This window comes from Heptranchias perlo, chromosome 7, assembly GCF_035084215.1.
Source record: "Heptranchias perlo isolate sHepPer1 chromosome 7, sHepPer1.hap1, whole genome shotgun sequence".
Taxonomy (NCBI): Eukaryota; Metazoa; Chordata; class Chondrichthyes; order Hexanchiformes; family Hexanchidae; genus Heptranchias; species Heptranchias perlo.
The window spans coordinates 11,372,879-11,390,789 of NC_090331.1; the positions used below are offsets into that span (position 1 = coordinate 11,372,879).

Below are 17,911 nucleotides of genomic sequence, written 5' to 3' on the forward strand. Positions count from 1 at the left end.
TTTCCCTGCATTATAACGGTGACTACACTTCAAAAGTACTTTGTTGGCTGTAAAGTGCTTTGGGACGTCCAGAGGTTGTGAAATGCACTATATAAATGCAAGGTCTCTGTTGGGGTAAAGTTTCGTAAGTAGAATCTCTTACCTCATCCAATGGTCTCAAGCTAGGGAGTTGGGCGATAGAGGAAGAGAAACCAAAAATCATCCCGTGTTCCTGCTCCTGGTGACCCCCCAACTAGAAGTGGACATCGATGGACGACGGGATTTAGCTCAGCTGTGATACCCTCCGTGGGAGAATAGCCTGTTTAAGTACATGCGTGAAGAGTGGCCGCTTGGATGAGCAATCAGAGGGTGGCTTGCATCTGTGGAACTTTACCCCATCCACCACCCTTAGAGCATAGAACATAACATAAGAAATAGGAGCAGGAGTAGGCCAATCGGCCCCTCGGGCCTGCTCCGCCAAGGAGAGAAACGGGAGAAAAGAACTTGAGAGATGCAAGGTCAGAGCAGAGCGAGCTTCCTGACGAACCGCGTGGTGTAGCACCTCGCTGCGTTCTGTTTGCGATACATGGTGTCGGCATCAGCTCAAATTACAACCAGGCTGGCGGCCAGCTGCTGTGTTCAAATCCCTCCATGGCCTCGCCCCCTCCCTATCTCAGTAACCCCCTCCAGCCCTAGAATCCTCCGAGATCTCTGCGCTCCTCCAATTCTGGCCTCTTGAGCATCCCCCCCCCCCCCCACACTTTCTTCGCCCCATCATTGGCGGCCGTGCCTTCAGCCGCCTGGGCCCTAAGCTCTGGAATTCCCTCCCTAAACTTCTCCGCCCTCTCTACCTCCTTTAAGACGCTCCTTAAGACCTACCTCTTTGAACAAGCGTTTGGTCACCTGTCCTGATATCTGCTTCTTTGGCTCGGTGTCAAACTTTGTCTGATTACACACCTGTGAAGCACCTGGGGGCGCTTTACGACATTAAAGGCGCTATATAAATGCAAGTAGTTGTTGTTGTTGCAAAGAATGAGGGGGAGGGGAGGGAATATGTTCCACCTTCACACGCAAAGGCCGTATCTGAATCTGAGGCCTTTGGGAGAGATTTCGGGCAAGCCGGCTTGGCTTTGCGCATTGATTTGGAGCCAGGTGTCGGGAGGCAAGGCATGAGCTGAGGCCAGGCAGGTCCTGACAGGACTTGTGATGAAATACAGCCGCTTCCCAGCGATCGACTTCAAACATGTTCCTGCCTCAAGAGGCCGGGACCAGGAGGTCTGGGGTGGCGTGGCTTAAAGAAATCAATCATTCAGATCTCAAAGCAGGTCACTCACCGCTGACACTCTTACGAAAACAAAAGGTGGGGGGGGGGTGGGTAGAGAGGGAAACAGCACAATAAAAGCCTCTTAGTGTGACCAATGTTGGGTGGGAGGTTTCTTTCACAACAAGAACGCTGCCCTCTATTCTCTCTCTCTCTCTCTCTCTCCCCTCCCCCCACGTCTCACAGCCCTTCCAGTCAACCTCTGCGGACTCTCGGGGACTAGCAAGCAAATTGAGGCTGGCGCAGACACCGAGCGGTCCGTTGATCTCCCCACCCCGCCTGCTTCCCCTCGATCCCCCATCACCCCTCGCCATGTACCCCTGGGGACTCGGACACCAGCCTTGTGACCGTTGCCGTACGCGACTGCTCGATATCCCACGGCTCTCTGCGCAGACAATGTTAATTGGCCTCACTGTCGTGGGAATCGGGGGGCGGGGGGGCAGCCGCCGGCCTTCTGATTGATTCCCTTGACTGCTGCAAAGTTGAAGCTGGACTAAATTGGATTGCGATTCATTGCATGGGCACTGAGAGAAAGAAAGAATTTGCATTTATATAGCGCCTTTCACAACCTCAGGATGTTCCAAAGTGCTTTACATCCAAAGAAGTACTTTTTTGAAGTGTTGAAGTCAATTTGCGCACAGCAAGGCCCCACAATGTGAAAATGACCAGATCATCTGTTTTTCAGTGATGTTGGTCGAGGGATGAATATTGGCCGGGACACGGGGGAGAATTCCCCTGCTCTTCTTCGAAATGGTGCCATGGGATCTTTTACGCCCACCTGAGAGGGCAGGCAGGGCCTTGGTTTAACGTCTCATCCCTCAGTACTGCACTGGGAGTGTCAGCCTGGATGCTGTGCTCAAGTCTCTGGAGTGGGACTTGAACCCCCATGACCTTTCTGACTCGGGGGCAAGTTGGAGTGAGTCAGAAACCACTCCCTGAGATCGTGGGCCGACGGTGCGGCAGATGGATGTGCTGCCTGCTGTGGTATTGAGTCAGGCTCGACTCCTGCTCTCTGCTGAGTCGGCTGGGCTGATGACAGGGATGCTGCTGTTCGTCTCAGGACCCCTGGACCAGGAGCTGAAAAAAAATCGACACGGTTTCCTGGGCTGCTGGGTAGTTAAGTCAGTTGGCTCCTGCTGTGTGGCCAGCGGGGGAGAGCCGGAGGGGGGGGGGGAGTGGGAGTGGGAGTGGGGGGGGGGGGGAAGAGCAAGACATAATAACGCTCGGCCGCAATGCCCCCCGTGGTCGAATAGCCTTCCGACGTCCATCGACTAAGCTGACGCGCGAAGAGTGGGCGAGGTGCTGGTGGAAACATCCCCGCACCCCCCCCCCCCTCGCCGCCGACACGAGTCAGGAGAGGAAGACAGAAAATCAGAGGGAAATTTCTCTTGAAGGAAAGCTTGCAATGTTTTTTTTATATATAAAACCAGCCTGACATTACTGGGCAGCAGGAGAAATTATGCTTCTTCCATGCAGTAGCACCCCCCCCCCCCTGTCCATCGGGTTTCCAGTCACTGCAGGAGTAAATGTCTGCCTTATCCCCACTTCTCTTTTTCCGCTCCCACCCACCCCCTCAATTCCCCCATTAAACCTTGATTGAACACCCTGGTTGCCGTCCCATCCTCTCCGGCTGGGAGCTGTTTGAGCTTTCCCACATTCCACCACTGACTGCCCATTTCCCCCCCCCCCCCCCGCGTTCTGTTCCCTCGGATTTTTAAAATCGGACATTAAGTAGCTTTCGCCAGGCCCTGTCTGCAAAGAGTTTAAGCCCGCAGGGCGAGGCGTCAGTCGGCTGGGACAATGGGCGGCCTGGATTGTAAGTCCCGTCACACATAGCCGAGGCTGAGGGAGGCCGCCTTTCACTCGTCAATAGAGGATTCAGCCGGAGAATGAGAAATAAAGAGGGCAGGCGTCCGTCCCACGGAAGCTCAGTCAGGGTGGGGTTTTTTTTTCCCAAGAAGAAAAAGAGATGCCTGGGGATAGTTTGTTTGCAGTTTTGTGGGAGGTCCTGTTTCTGATTGGAGAAGCTTGGGTGGGTTGCGGTCTCTCTCTCTCTCTCTCTCTATCACGTTCTCTCTCTCTCTCTCTCTCACACAACAACTACTTGCGTTAACATAGTAAAAACGTCCCAAGGTGCTTCACAGGAGCGTTATCAGACACACAGAGGATAGCCCCCAAAACCGGGCTCGGGGGTGGGGAAGGGGTCGCGGTGCGCGATTAACCCGCGCCCAGTCGCTGAGATGCAGGCGGCACATAACATTCGTGCTGCCTGGTGATTTACCCGATCGCTGCGAGCGGCCAGGCCTGGCTGCGCTGTTGAGTGGCTGCTCACCGGCTGGGGGCCCAGATATTGCGAGTGGCTAGCACCACTTAAAGGCACCCCGCACCTCTTAAAGGCACCCCGCACCTCTTAAAGACAGCCTGCACCTCTTATGTGCAAAATATCAGATACAGGTCCGCACGGAGTCTGGACGGAGATCGGACATCGCACACTTAAAACACAGATGCAGGACCCGTCCCTATGTTTACAAACTGTTGAGTTATGTTAAAACATTGAATAAAGGTTGCGCACTACTAAATCTCACATCCGCCAATCAGCATCCCAGACCTCACCAATCTGCCGATCTGAGTTTGTACCGGGCCTGCGAGAGAGCGTGCACCAGGGTTCTCGGCTGATGCACAAGAGGCCTTGGTGCAAGGGGTGGGCAGAAGGAGGGGCATCCTATATCAGCAGGGGGGCAAGAGGCCCTCCAGACAGTGGAGGACGAAGTCAATGCCAGGCGCATAGCACCACGAACATGGATGCAGTGCAGGAAGAAGTTCAATACTTTGACACGAGTGGTCAAGGTGAGCGAGGTCAACTGTCAAGTGGCGTCTCCTACTAACTACACCACTAGCCGCATCCACTGCTCCACCCACTACACCTCCCCATCGCCCACCTACCAACAAACTCTTTCCATCAGTACTCAACTCTTCCAATCAGATGCTTCCTCTCACCCTCACACATTACCACTGTTGCAAACCGCACACCCACAACACACAGGTCACACACACACTGGCAGCTATTCAACATCACCCAAACATCCTGCAGGACACTCACCGACACACGTCCCGCTTTCTTGCAGGAGAAGGTGGCGCATAACAGGAGGCAGCAAGTGGCAGTGGCTCCATGGAACATGAACCTACTGTCCTCTCTCAGGATGACAGCATTCCTGTCAAACCCTGCCACTCTGCCAGTGCCCTTGCTGTTGCCTGTCAGCTAGCCAGCCCACTCCCTGTAGAGTATTGAAACTTTATTATAGGAATATAGGAACAGGAGTAGGCCATTTAGCCCCTCGAACCTGTTCCCCCATTCAATGAGATCATGGTTGATCTGTGATCTAACTCCATTTCCTGCTTTAACCCCATATCCCATAATACCTTCGGTTAACAAAAATCTATCAATCTCAGGTTTAAAATGAACAATTGAGCTAGCATCACCTGCCGTTTGCAGTAGAGCGTTCCAAACTTCTACCACCCTTTGTGTGTAGAAGCGTTTCCTAACTTCACTCCTGCAAGTCCTGGCTCTAATTTTTAGGCTATGTCCCCTAGTCCTAGTATTCAAGTAAAGGAGACCTCCAAAAACAGATACAAATAGCCAGAAGCAATAATCCAGCAACTAACCTGTAAATCCTGCATGATCCCTTTAAATAGCGCTGGTGGGGGACCTCCATGCTGTTTAAGACCCGTTCAGCTGTGCGAGGTTAAGACTGGAGCGTGGAGTTCCCAAAATCGCATCTAACCCTTTAAATCAGCGTTGCAAACTGACCGACCGCATATTCTCCCTACTTTACATGCTGCCAGCATTCGTTATCTGCGCCTGCGTAAACGCCTTTACCTAGATGGCGTCCGGCGCACGTCACGCTAGAAATGTGCGTGCGCATTCCGGATGCCATTTTGATTCCTTAGGAGGCTGCATAGCACCTACAAAATGGACGCTACGCGGCCCAATTTATAGCCCACACACTCACTCGCACACACACGTACACACTCTCTCACTCACACACTCTCTCACACACACACACACGCTCTCACACACACTCTCACAGACTCTCACACCCCACACTCTCTCACACGCACTCACATACTCTCTCTCATACACACTCACACACACACACTCTCTCAGTCTTACACACATACTCACACACACTCTCACAGACTCTCACACCCCACACTCTCACACACACACTCACACCCACACGCACTCACATGCTCTCGTTCATACACACTCTCACACACATGCTCTCACACACACCCACTAACACAATGCTCTCATACACTCTCACGCACTCTCATACACACACTCATACGCATACACTCTTACACTCACACACTCTCATACACACACTCTCACACTCTCTTACACACTCACACCCACACACTCACACACACTCACATATTCTCTCTCATACACACATGCTCTCACACACACTCACATACTCTTACACACACGCTCTCACACACACCCACTCACACTCTCATGCACTCTCTCTGATACACATACTCATACGCATACACTCTCTCACACACACACTCACACTTACACACACTCTCACACACTCTTGTACACACACTCATACACACACTCTCACACACTCTTGTATACACACTCATACACACACTCTCACACACACGCTTACACATACGCTCTCACACTCGCACACTTTCTCTAACACACACACACTCTCAGACACACACACTCTCTCACACATTCCTTGTACACACACTCTCTCGCACACACTCACACACATACCCTTTCTCTCACTCTCTCTCTCTCGCATGCACACACACACACACTCTCTATCTCTCTCTCACTCTCTCTCTCTCTCTCTATCTCTCTCACTCTCTCTCTCTCTCTCTCTCACTCTCTCACTCTCACAGCCCGAGTCACCCTGCGATCAGTTCCGGTGTGTCTCGGGCCTGGTGAAATGAAGCCCACACCGTGTCTGTACGATGTGCGGACGTAACTGGATGATTTATGTGGATGTTAACTGGCACCAGCAACAGAAGGCCAGCCAAGTTCAATGAGGCCTGCCTTCAGGCTACAAGAGAAGTATGTGATTCCTACTTCAAAGTTAAATCCCCTGATGACAGCCTGTACCCTCTCCCTTTTTTCGATGCCTGGGTGTCCAAGCTGCAGCCCCTGGTTATGTATTGCACGAGGATCTTTCTTGCCCCCAAATCAGTGCGATGGATAACCAATTTTTTTTTTGACACACTGCTGTCATCTAGATAAAACCACTTTAAGTACTTTTAGCTTAAGAGGGCATCGACCAGCAAATGGTGCTATCACCTGCATCCCCAAACATTAATGAGCCGACCAGCAGGGAACTAGTCTCCGAAATTGTGAGCCTTTGAACTCGCTGCTTGATCGAAAGCTTTCTGAATGCAGGGAACTGCCCACTCCCCCCTGCTCCCCCTCCCCCCCCCCGCTCTCCCCTTCCCCCTCTCCCCACACCCCTCCACACTCCCTCCTCTCCCCCTCCCTCCCCGTTTCCCGCTCTCCCTCCCCTCCCCCCTCCCCCCTCACGCCTGCATATCTCCGCCCTCGGGTCTCCGCGTTGAACAGTAGCAGGCCTGGGGACATCGGCCAGAGCAGTGGGTAGAGCTCGAAGGATGAACCATTAGTATCATCGCCGAGTTTTGGGTGGACGCTATTGGTTGGTTCACCTGCAACCCTATCCCTGCCCTGAGGGAGCGCCGTCTTTCAGGTTAAACCGAGGCCCCGCCCACTCGTTCAGGTGGACATAAAAGATCCCGTGCCAATATGGGAGGAAGAGCAAGGTTGTTCTCCCCAGGTGTCCTGGCCAAACATTCCTCCCTCAACCACTACCACTCACGACAGATTAACTGGTCAGTTATCTCATTGCTGTTTGTGGCACCTTGCTGCTGCGTTACAATGGCCTTGATTCAGTGGGTAGTTCTCGCCTCTGAGGCAGAGGATCCTGAGATCAAGTCCCACTCCAGAGACTTGAGCACAAAATCTCAACGCTCCAGTGCCAGTGCTGAGGGAGTGCGTCATTGTCGGAGGTGCCGCCTTTCGGATGAGACGTTAAACCGAGGCCCCATCTGCCTCCTCAGGTGGACGTAGAAGATCCCCATGGCACTATTTCGGGGGAGCTCTCCTTGCCAATATTTATCCCTCAACCAACATCACAAAAACAACAGATTTTCTAGACGTTATCCCTGTGGGATCTTGCTGTGCGCACATTGCCATGTTTCCCTCCATTCCAACAGTGACCACACTTCAAAAAAAGTACTTCATTGGCTGTAAAGCACTTTGGGACGTCCTGAGGTCATGAAAGGCGCTGTATGAATGCAAGTTCTTTCTTTTCCTTGTGTGTCGGGTTTCTGGTGTCCACTGGAGACGGTGCTATAATGTAGAAAGAGTATGAGGTGCTCGTGCTTTTCGTGTTTTGAGTCCGAACGATGTCGTCAGGGGAAACCAGAAACAAAACGTTTAGCCTTTTTAAAAAAAATTCCAGCCGACGTTGCAATACCCCGGGCAACCCATTCACTGGTTGACCTGACCCAGATCCCCCCCCCCCACCCCGGTTGCAGTGTTTGGCTGCTGCGGCTAGTTCAGCACCTTCAACAAGTCTAACCTCTGCTCCCCCGGCTCAATGGCTTCATTTAGTCTGGGTTTTCTTTTGTCCACTCTGAATTCCCTTTGTCCGTACGTGTCTTCTGACACAAAAGAAAAAACCTGGCGAACAAATGATTAGAGAAAGCCCAAACATTGTTCAGTGCGAACCAATTGCCCGCCATTTCTGGTCTCTTGTTAATCGACCACCTGCTCATTGCTGTTTCCCGGGTTCGGGCATTTTAAAAGAAGAAGCCCTGGCCAATGCTGGAAACACGGAAATAAGAATGGAAATACATAGCTGTTCTGCCAGCCTTCAAAAAGAGAAGAAGGTTGAGTCGACATTTTGGGCAGGTCCCTTCAACCCGTTAACTTACTTTGAATTCAATTGCGAGAGTAGGGCAAGGAGCTGCAGGGTCAAAATAGCAAATTGGCAAATTTAGGATTGAATTTAAGAAGTCCTTCTCCACACGCACAGTGATCAGCACATGGACTGGACTCAAGGCTAGAGGAGTGGAGGCGAAAACCTTGGAATCATTTAAGAACAAATACTAAACCTTTATTAAGGTTTGATAAAGTGCCGCACGGTAGGCTTATCATCAAGATTGCGGCCCATGGAATAAAAGGGGGCAGTAGCAACATGGATACAGAATTGGCTGAGTGACAGGAAGCAGAGAGTAGTGGTGAACGGTTGTTTTTCGGACTGGAGGGAGGTGTACAGTGGTGTTCCCCAGGGGTCGGTGCTGGGATCACTGCTTTTTTTGAGATATATTAATGACTTGGACTTGGGTGTACAGGGTACAATTTCAAAATTTGCAGATGACACAAAACTTGGAAGGGTAGGAAACAGTGAGGAGGATAGTGATAGACTTCAAGAGGACATAGACAGGCTGGTGGCATGGGCGGGTGAAATTTTGCGCAGAAAAATGCGAAGTGATACATTTCGGTAGGAAGAATGAGGAGAGGCAATATAAACTAGAGGGCACAACTCTAAAAGGAGTACAGGCACAGAGAGATCTGGGGGTATATGTGCACAAATCTTTGAAGGTGGCAGGGCAGGTTGAGAAAACGGTTAAGAAAGTATACGGGATCCTGGGCTTTTTAAATAGAGGCATACAATACAAAAGTATGGAAGTCATGATGAACCTTTATAAAACACTGGTTTGGCCACAACTGGAGTTTTGTTTCCAGTTCTGGGCACTGCACTTTAAGAAAGATGTGAAGGCCTTAGAGATGGTGTAGATTAGATTTGCCAGAATGGTACCAGGGATGAGGGACTTCAGTTACATGGAGAGACTATAGAAGCTGGCATTGTTCTCCTGAGAGCAGAGATGGTTAAGGGGAGATTTAATTGAGGTGTTCAAAATTATGACGGGTTTTGATAGAGCAAATAAGGTGGTGGGTCGGTAACCAGAGGACTCAGATTTAAGGTTCTTGACAAAAGAACCAGAGACGAGATGACGGGAAATCTTTTTACGCAGCGAGTTGTAATGATCTGGACTGCACGGCCTGAAAGGGTGGTGGAAGCAGATTCAATAGTAACTTTCAAGAGGGAATTGGATAAATATTGAAAAGGAAGAATTTGCAGGGCTGTGGGAAAGATCGGGGGGAGTGAGACTAATTGGATAGCTCTTTCAAAGAGGCGGCACGGGCACGATGGGCCGAATGGCCTCCTCCTGTGCCGTATGATGATTAATTATCTTGTGATCAGAACAAGTCTCATGGGTTCTTTCAGTAGTAAGATAGCTCTTTCAAAGAGGCGGCGCGGACACGATGGGCCGAAGGGCCTCTATCCGTGCCGTATAACTCTATGACTCTATGAGTTGACTGGGCATTGTCTTCGCGAACTGTTTTGTTTCTTTAGCTGGAGTAGGAGGGAGGGGGCTGCACAGTAATGGGCCTCAGCAACTCCAGGACAACGGAAGGGGAAAAATCATCCAGGGTTCCCGCTCCTGATCGCTATCCAGTAATCCTTGTCGGAAGATGCATTTCGGGTGAGGAGGTTGTTGGGCTCTGCTCCGGTGACCCTCAAGGTCGAGTAACCTGCAGACCCCTCGTGGGATGACGCCTGGCCATTTGGACAGGGGCATGCTGGAACGTGAGTTGGCGTGTTCGGGAGAGAAGGCCCAAACAAAAGAAAAATTAGCGACCGCTTTTAGCATCAAGTGGGTGAGGGGTTAATGCACTGTCCCATGATGGAATATGCCCAACTTCACTGAAACGATTCATGTTAGCAATTGGGCAGGCGTAATGTTTATACACGAATGAAAATGGTTTCTCTCTGCTGATTTGTTGATTATCAAGACTTTTAAAGCATTACTTTATTCATCGCTGTTTGTAATGTTCACACCTAGTAAGCTACACATCCTCCTCACTGAGTCTCCTTGTCGAATGTTGAGTACAAGTGAAGTTCTTTAATTGGAATTAAATCTCCCCTCTCCTCTCTGCTCTCCCCTCCCCCTCCTCTCACCTCTCTCTTCATCCCCCTCCCCTCTCCCCTCATCTCCCCTCTCCTCTCCCCTCTTCCCTCCCCTTCCTCCCCTCTCCCCTTCCTCTCCTCTCTCCTCTCCCCTTTCTCCTCATCTCCCCTCTCCTCTCCCCTCCCCTCCTCCCCCTCTCTCCTCCCCCTCTCCCCTCCCCCTCTCTCCTCCCCCTCTCCCCTCCCCCTCCTCTCCTTTCCTCTCCCCTCTCCCCTCCCCCTCCTCTCCCCTCGCCCATCCTCTCCCCTCTCCTCTCCTCTCCTCACTCCCCTCTCCTCATCTCCCCTCCTCTCTCCTCCCCCTCCTCTCCTTTACTCCCCCTCCTCTCCCCTCACCCATCCCCTCCTCTCTCCTCTCCTCCCTCCCCTCTCCTCTCCTCACTCCCCTCTCTTCATCTCCCCTCTCCCCTCCTCTCGCCTCTCTCTTCATCCCCCTCCCCTCTCCCCTCATCTCCCCTCTCCTCTCCCCTCTTCCCTCCCCTCTCCCCTTCCTCTCCCCTCTCCCCTCTCCCCTTTCTCCTCATCTCCGCTGTCCTCTCCCCTCCCCTCCTCCCCCTCTCTCCTCCCCTTCTCTCCTCCCCCTCCTCTCCTTTCCTCTCCCCTCTTCCCTCGCCCATTCTCCCCCCTCTCCTCTCCTCTCCTCTCCTCCCTCCCCTCTCCTCATCCCCTCTCTCCTCCAATGTTGCAATATTTCTTACAACTCTGCTCCCAGGCGACTTAAGTGGAAGTCATTCAAAGCATGTCACGTAACTTGTTCATTCTTGTTTCCTAGGCGATAGAATGGGGGCCAGACGAAGACACCAGGTGGGCCTGTCAGAGCAAAGGGAAGACCGAGGTAACCTCTTAAACCATTGTCACAATGAAGTCACAGTTTAATTTCATCATTAAAGCACCACTGGGCTGTTGCTGTCGATCCTTTCAGGTCTTCTCATGGGGTCAAGGAGGCAAATCTCTGGCTTAAGTTGGGCCTTTTTGAGCTGACGCTTTTCCTTGAATTGAATTTGGGTGGTTCCGAAAATTCTTTCCGCACAACCCCATTTGTGCGGTTGTGTCTTCGAGAGACGGCACCTGATTTGCGAGCGGTGGCCAACGATTTGAGGCAAGCGTTTTTGGGAAATGGAATATTTTTACCATTTTTCGCCCAGGATGGGTTTGATAAGTTAGGGCCCAGAGCAGAGATCACACGAGTCGGGTGTGTATGAGAAAGGCTCTCCGGCCAATATGATCTCGCCCTTCCAAAATGCCACCCCTACCATCTTCCTGTGACAGCATGTAACTGTACCTTAAATTAATCTGGTGTCCTCGCCTCGGCCGCACACTTCCTGGTAACTTGTTGATCACCACCTGTGTCGGCTGGGGCTCTCGCCTCCGAGTCAGTGGGTTCAGTTCCCACCGTCGAGACTTGAGCACAAAATCTAGGCCGACACTCCCAGTGCAGTACTGAGGGAGTGCTGCACTGTTGCAGGTGCTGTCTTCCAGATGAGATGTTAAACTAAGGCCTCGTCTGCCCTCTTGGGTGGATGTAAGGCGCTATTTCAAAGAAGAGCAGGGGCATTGTCCTGGCCTCTAATTATCCCACAACTGACATCGCTGGATCACCAGATTATTTGGTCATTGTCTCATTGCTGTTTGTGGGACCTTGCTGTCTGCCAATTGGCTGCCATGTTTCCTACATTACAACAGTGACTACACTTCAAAAAGTACTTCATTGGCTGTAAAGCGCTTTGGGACGTCCTGAGGTTGTGAAAGACGCTATAGAAATGCAAGTTCTTTCTTTAACCTGTTCTCTCTATGCCCCTTTTCCAGGTGGAGTGTCAGAATTATATTCGCGTGCTGCTCATCAATGGAAAGAAAATTTTTGCTTGTGGGACCAATGCATTTTCTCCGACCTGCACGAACCGACAGGTACAACTATATCACCCTGCAGACTTGTTCCTTCATTAAGTTCTAATAAAAATGCGCCTTTGACGCAGTTGAAGCTCTTCAGGTTCGTGACCACCTCTGACGTTCAACGCAGGTATTTTGTTACCTTCCGTTGTCTGCCAGTTTTCTCCTCGTCCCTCCTCTCCCTGGAGTTGTGACCCACCCTCCCCCCCCTCACTGGGCCTCGATGGGCCTTTTTCGACGGCCAAACCTGTTCCCGTTCTCAGATGCACCCCCTGCTGGAAATGTGCCGGTCAAGAATGAAGCGTAGGAACCCAGGCCAATTTTTAATTTTACCCTCTTGATCCCCAACCCAGGGGCGCTGGAGCCAATTTTAACCTGTCTACTGCCGAATCATCCAAGATCAGCACCGACTATCAACCAAACCAGGGGCTTTCATGCTCTGTATGGCTTGGCCTGTCGACACTAAGCCGCAAAATGTTTCTTGTGTCTCCCTCGTTAATAGAATCATAGAAGTTTACAACATGGAAACAGGCCCTTCGGCCCAACATGTCCATGTCGCCCAGTTTATACCACTAAGCTAGTCCCAATTGCCTGCACTTGGCCCATATCCCTCTATACCCATCTTACCCATGTAACTGTCCAAATGCTTTTTAAAAGACAAAATTGTACCCGCCTCTACTACTGCCTCTGGCAGCTCATTCCAGACACTCACCACCCTTTGAGTGAAAAAATTGCCCCTCTGGACACTTTTGTATCTCTCCCCTCTCACCTTAAATCTATGCCCCCTCGTTATAGACTCCTCTACCTTTGGGAAAAGATTTTGACTATCTACCTTATCTATGCCCCTCATTATTTTATAGACTTCTATAAGATCACCCCTTAACCTCCTACTCTCCAGGGAAAAAAGTCTCAGTCTATCCAAACTCTCCCTATAAGTCAAACCATCAAGTCCCGGTAGCATCCTAGTAAATCTTTTCTGCACTCTTTCTAGTTTAATAATATCCTTTCTATAATAGGGTGACCAGAACTGTACACAGTATTCCAAGTGTGGCCTTACTAATGTCTTGTACAACTTCAACAAGACATCCCAACTCCTGTATTCAATGTTCTGACCAATGAAACCAAGCATGCTGAATGCCTTCTTCACCACCCTATCCACCTGTGACTCCACTTTCAAGGAGCTATGAACCTGTACTCCTAGATCTCTTTGTTCTATAACTCTCCCCAACGCCCTACCATTAACGGAGTAGGTCCTGGCCCGATTCGATCTACCAAAATGCATCACCTCACATTTATCTAAATTAAACTCCATCTGCCATTCATCGGCCCACTGGCCCAATTTATCAAGATCCCGTTGCAATCCTAGATAACCTTCTTCACTGTCCACAATGCCACCAATCTTGGTGTCATCTGCAAACTTACTAACCATGCCTCCTAAATTCTCATCCAAATCATTAATATAAATAACAAGTAACAGCGGACCCAGCACCGATCCCTGAGGCACACCGCTGGACACAGGCCTCCAGTTTGAAAAACAACCCTCTACAACCACCCTCTGTCTTCTGTCGTCAATCCAATTTTGTATCCAATTGGCTACCTCACCTTGGATCCCGTGAGATTTAACCTTATGTAACAACCTACCATGCGGTACCTTGTCAAAGGCTTTGCTAAAGTCCATGTAGACTATGTCTACTGCACAGCCCTCATCTATCTTCTTGGTTACCCCTTCAAAAAAACTCAGAGATCCCATATAAGATAGGCTTTTCACAACTTGCCTCCGTGTTTCTGTTCCCACTGTCAGGAGGGTTGGTAACACAGATTTAAGATAATTGGCGACAGAACCAGAGAGGGAAGGTGGTGGGAGGGCGGGGAAATGATGAGAATTATTTTTTGTGCAGCGAGTTGTTACGATCTGGAATGCGCTGCCTGAAGGGGAGCAGATTCAATAGTAACTTTTAAAAGGGAAATTGGATATATACCTGAAAAGGAAAAATTTGCAGGGCAACGGGGAAAGAGCAGGGGGGAGTGGGACTAATTGGATAGTTCTTTCAAAGAGCCAGCACAGGCACGACGGGCAGATTGGCCTCCTTCTGTAAGGTTCTATGATTCTACCCTTTCTGTAAGACTCCAAAAGCAGCCTTATAAAGGGAATGTACTATCTAGAACTGGTTGGGATGGTTTGCGTTAGAACTTGTGCTCAGTACTCAGCTCAGGTACTACACTGCACCTGCTCACTTAAACGGTGTCCACAGGTCATTGACTCAGTCTCATTTTGGTGGTGTTCCATTGTCCATTATAACTGGTAATGAGAACAGTATCGGGTCTCATGTTTCTGGAATGTTCTATTATATTAAAACACAAAAATACCTGGAGGTGAGGAAGTTGACTCAGACTCTTCTCTTTGTAACAGGAGCAGGCCTAATGCTGGAAGCTCAGCTGGCCAATAGCAGCATCAACCACAACACCAACTTGCATTTATATAGCGCCTTTAACATAGTAAAACGTCCCAAGGGGCTTCACAGGAGCGTAATCAGACAAAATTTGACACCGAGCTACATAAGGAGATATTAGGACAGGTGACCAAAAGCTTGGTCAAAGAGGTGGGTTTTAAGAAGGAGGAGAGAGAGTTATCGAGGTGGAGAGATTTAAAGAGGGAATTCCAGAGCTTAGGGCCTAGGCAGCTGAAGGCACGGCCACCAATGGTGGAGCAAAGGAAACCGGGGATGTACAAGAGGCCAGAATTGGAGGAACACAGAGTTACATCGAGTCTACAGGCTATTCGGCCCAACTGGTCTATGCCGGCGTCTATGCTCCATAAGAGCCTCCTCCCTCCCTACTTTATCTAACACTATCAGCATATTCCTTCTATCCCTTTCTCCCTCATGTTCTCCCTCAATTGTTTATGTAGCTTCCCCTTAAATGCATCTATGCTATTTGCCTCAGCTATTCCACATTCTAACCACTCTCTGGGTAAAGAAGATTCCCCTGAATTCCCTATTGGATTTATTACTGACTTTCTTATATGGATGACTTCTAGTTTTGGACTCACCCACAAGTGGAAACATCTTCTCTATATCTACCCTATCAAACCCTTTCATTATCTTAAACATCGCCGAATCCCCCACAATCAACAACCTGGGGGTCACCATTGACCAGAAACTTAACTGGACAAGCCACATAAATACTGTGGCTTCAAGACCAGGTCAGAGGCTGGGTATTCTGCAGCGAGTGACTCACCTCCTGACTCCCCAAAGCCTTTCCACCATCTACAAGGCACAAGTCAGGAGTGTGATGGAATACTCTCCACTTGCCTAGATGAGTGCAGCTCCAACAACACTCAAGAAGCTCAACACCATCCAGGAAAAAGCAACCCACTTGATTAGCACCCCATCCACCAACCTAAACATTCACTCCCTTCACCACCGGCACACAGTGGCTGCAGTGTGTACCATCCATAGGATGCACTGCAGCAACTCGCCAAGGCTTCTTCGACAGCACCTCCCAAACCCGCGACCTCTACCTCCTAGAAGGACAAGAGCAGCAGGTACATGGGAACAACACCACCTGCATGTTCCCCTCCAAGTCACAAACCATCCCGACTTGGAAATATATCGCCGTTCCTTCATCGTCGCTGGGTCAAAATCCTGGCACTCCCTTCCTAACAGCAATGTGGGCGAACCTTCACCACACGGACTGCAGCGGTTCAAGAAGGCGGCTCACCACCACCTTCTCGAGGGCAACTAGGGATGGGCAATAAATGCCGGCCTCGCCAGCGACGCCCACATCCCATGAACGAGTAAAAAAAAACACCTCTACCAGGTCACCTCTCAAAGAGTTGTAGGTCTGCAGCAAGTTGCTGCAGTGCATCCTATGGATGGTACACACTGCAGCCACTGGAGGAGGTTACATGGAGGCCATGGAGGGATTTGAACACCAGGATGTGAATTTTAAATCTGAGGCATTGTTGGACCGGAAGCCCATGTAGGTCAGCAAGCACAGAGGTGATTGGTGAATGAGACTTGGTGCAATTTAGGAGACGGGCAGCAGGGTTTTGGATGAGCTCATGTTTACGGAGGGTGGAAGATGGGAGGCCGGCCAGGAGAGCATTGGAATAGCAGCAAGCAGATTCAACTAAGCATTGCTGATCCCCCCACCCTGGAGGCAGTCCTGAGCTTAATGCCCACTTTTACTTGTCTGCAATGTTCTGGGGCTCCCTGTGCTGTACAATCTGCCCCCTTTACATTGCAGTTTGATTCCACGTCACCAATGGCAACCAAGAGAGAGAGAGACAGTCCCGTTGCGTAGAATCCCAATGTACCAAACTACTTCCCGTTCGCTCTTGTACAGAATTCCATTGGGTCGAACCTCATCTGGTTCACTTCGACCGAACAGAACACCACTGAACCAGGTGACTTGCTGTTCATAGGCCCAGGTGTGTTTAAAAACCTCAACCTTGACTTTCACATTCTGGTTTCACACCGCCCCTGATGGAAAAGGTCTGGCCAGAGAAAACTGGCCTCCAGAGTTAGCCGTTCACATTCACCACCAACAGATGTCCTGCGGCATCGAAGGGAACTTTGGAAAAACCTGGTCCCGAGCGAATTTTTAGGCTATGGCCGTACCTTACAGACCGACCAGGCAAGTCAGGGCTGCTGTTAATGATGGTGTTGGTATTGGAGCTGTTTCTTTTTTGTTTATTCGTTCATGGGATGTGGGCGTCGCTGGCGAGGCCGGCATTTATTGCCCATCCCGAATTGCCCTTGAGAAGGTGGTGGTGAGCCGCCTTCTTGAACCGCTGCAGTCCGTGAAGGTTCTCCCACAGTGCTGTTAGGAAGGGAGTTCCAGGATTTTGACCCAGCGACGATGAAGTAACGGCGATATATTTCCAAGTCGGGATGGTGTGTGACTTGGAGGGGAACGTGCAGGTGGTGTTGTTCCCATGTGCCTGCTGCTCTTGTCCTTCTAGGTGGTAGAGGTCGCAGGTTTGGGAGGTGCTGTCGAAGAAGCCTTGGCAAGTTGCTGCAGTGCATCCTGTGGATGGTACACACTGCAGCCACTGTGCGCCGGTGGTGCAGGGAGTGGATGTTCAGGGTGGTGGATGGGGTGCCAATCAACTGGGCTGCTTTGTCCTGGATGGTGCCGAGCTTCTTGAGCATTGTTGGAGCTGCACTCATCCAGGCAAGTGGAGAGTATTCCATCACACTCCTGGCTTGTGCCTTGTAGATGGTGGAAAGGCTTTGGGGAGTCAGGAGGTGAGTCACTTGCCGCAGAATACCCAGCCTCTGACCTGCTCTTGTAGCCACAGTATTTATGTGGTTGGTCCAGTTAAGTTTCTGGTCAACGGTGACCCCTAGGATGTTGATTGTGGGGGATTTGGCGATGGTAATGCCGTTGATTGTCAAGGGGAGGTGGTTAGACTCACTCTTGTTGGAGATGGTCATTGCCTGGCACTTGTCTGGTGCAAATGTTACTTGCCACTTATCAGCCCAAGCCTGGATGTTGTCCAGGTCTTGCTGCATGCGGGCACGGACTGCTTCATTATCTGAAGGATTGCGAATGGAACTGAACACTGTGCAATCATCAGCGAACATCCCTATTTCTGACCTTATGATGGAGGGAAGGT

At 50.5% G+C, this 17,911-nt stretch overlaps 1 protein-coding gene across 6 annotated transcripts in view; it reads left to right on the top strand.

Annotated features, from left to right (window-relative positions):
• sema5ba (sema domain, seven thrombospondin repeats (type 1 and type 1-like), transmembrane domain (TM) and short cytoplasmic domain, (semaphorin) 5Ba) overlaps positions 1-17,911 on the top strand; it is a 300,621-nt gene that overhangs the window by 149,838 nt on the left and 132,872 nt on the right. For all 6 annotated transcript variants that reach the window (XM_067987078.1, XM_067987075.1, XM_067987080.1 and 3 more), the window contains 2 exons: positions 11,174-11,236; positions 12,208-12,306. In XM_067987078.1, coding sequence (XP_067843179.1) covers positions 11,174-11,236; positions 12,208-12,306 — 162 coding nt within the window. The remainder of the gene's footprint in view (positions 1-11,173; positions 11,237-12,207; positions 12,307-17,911) is intronic.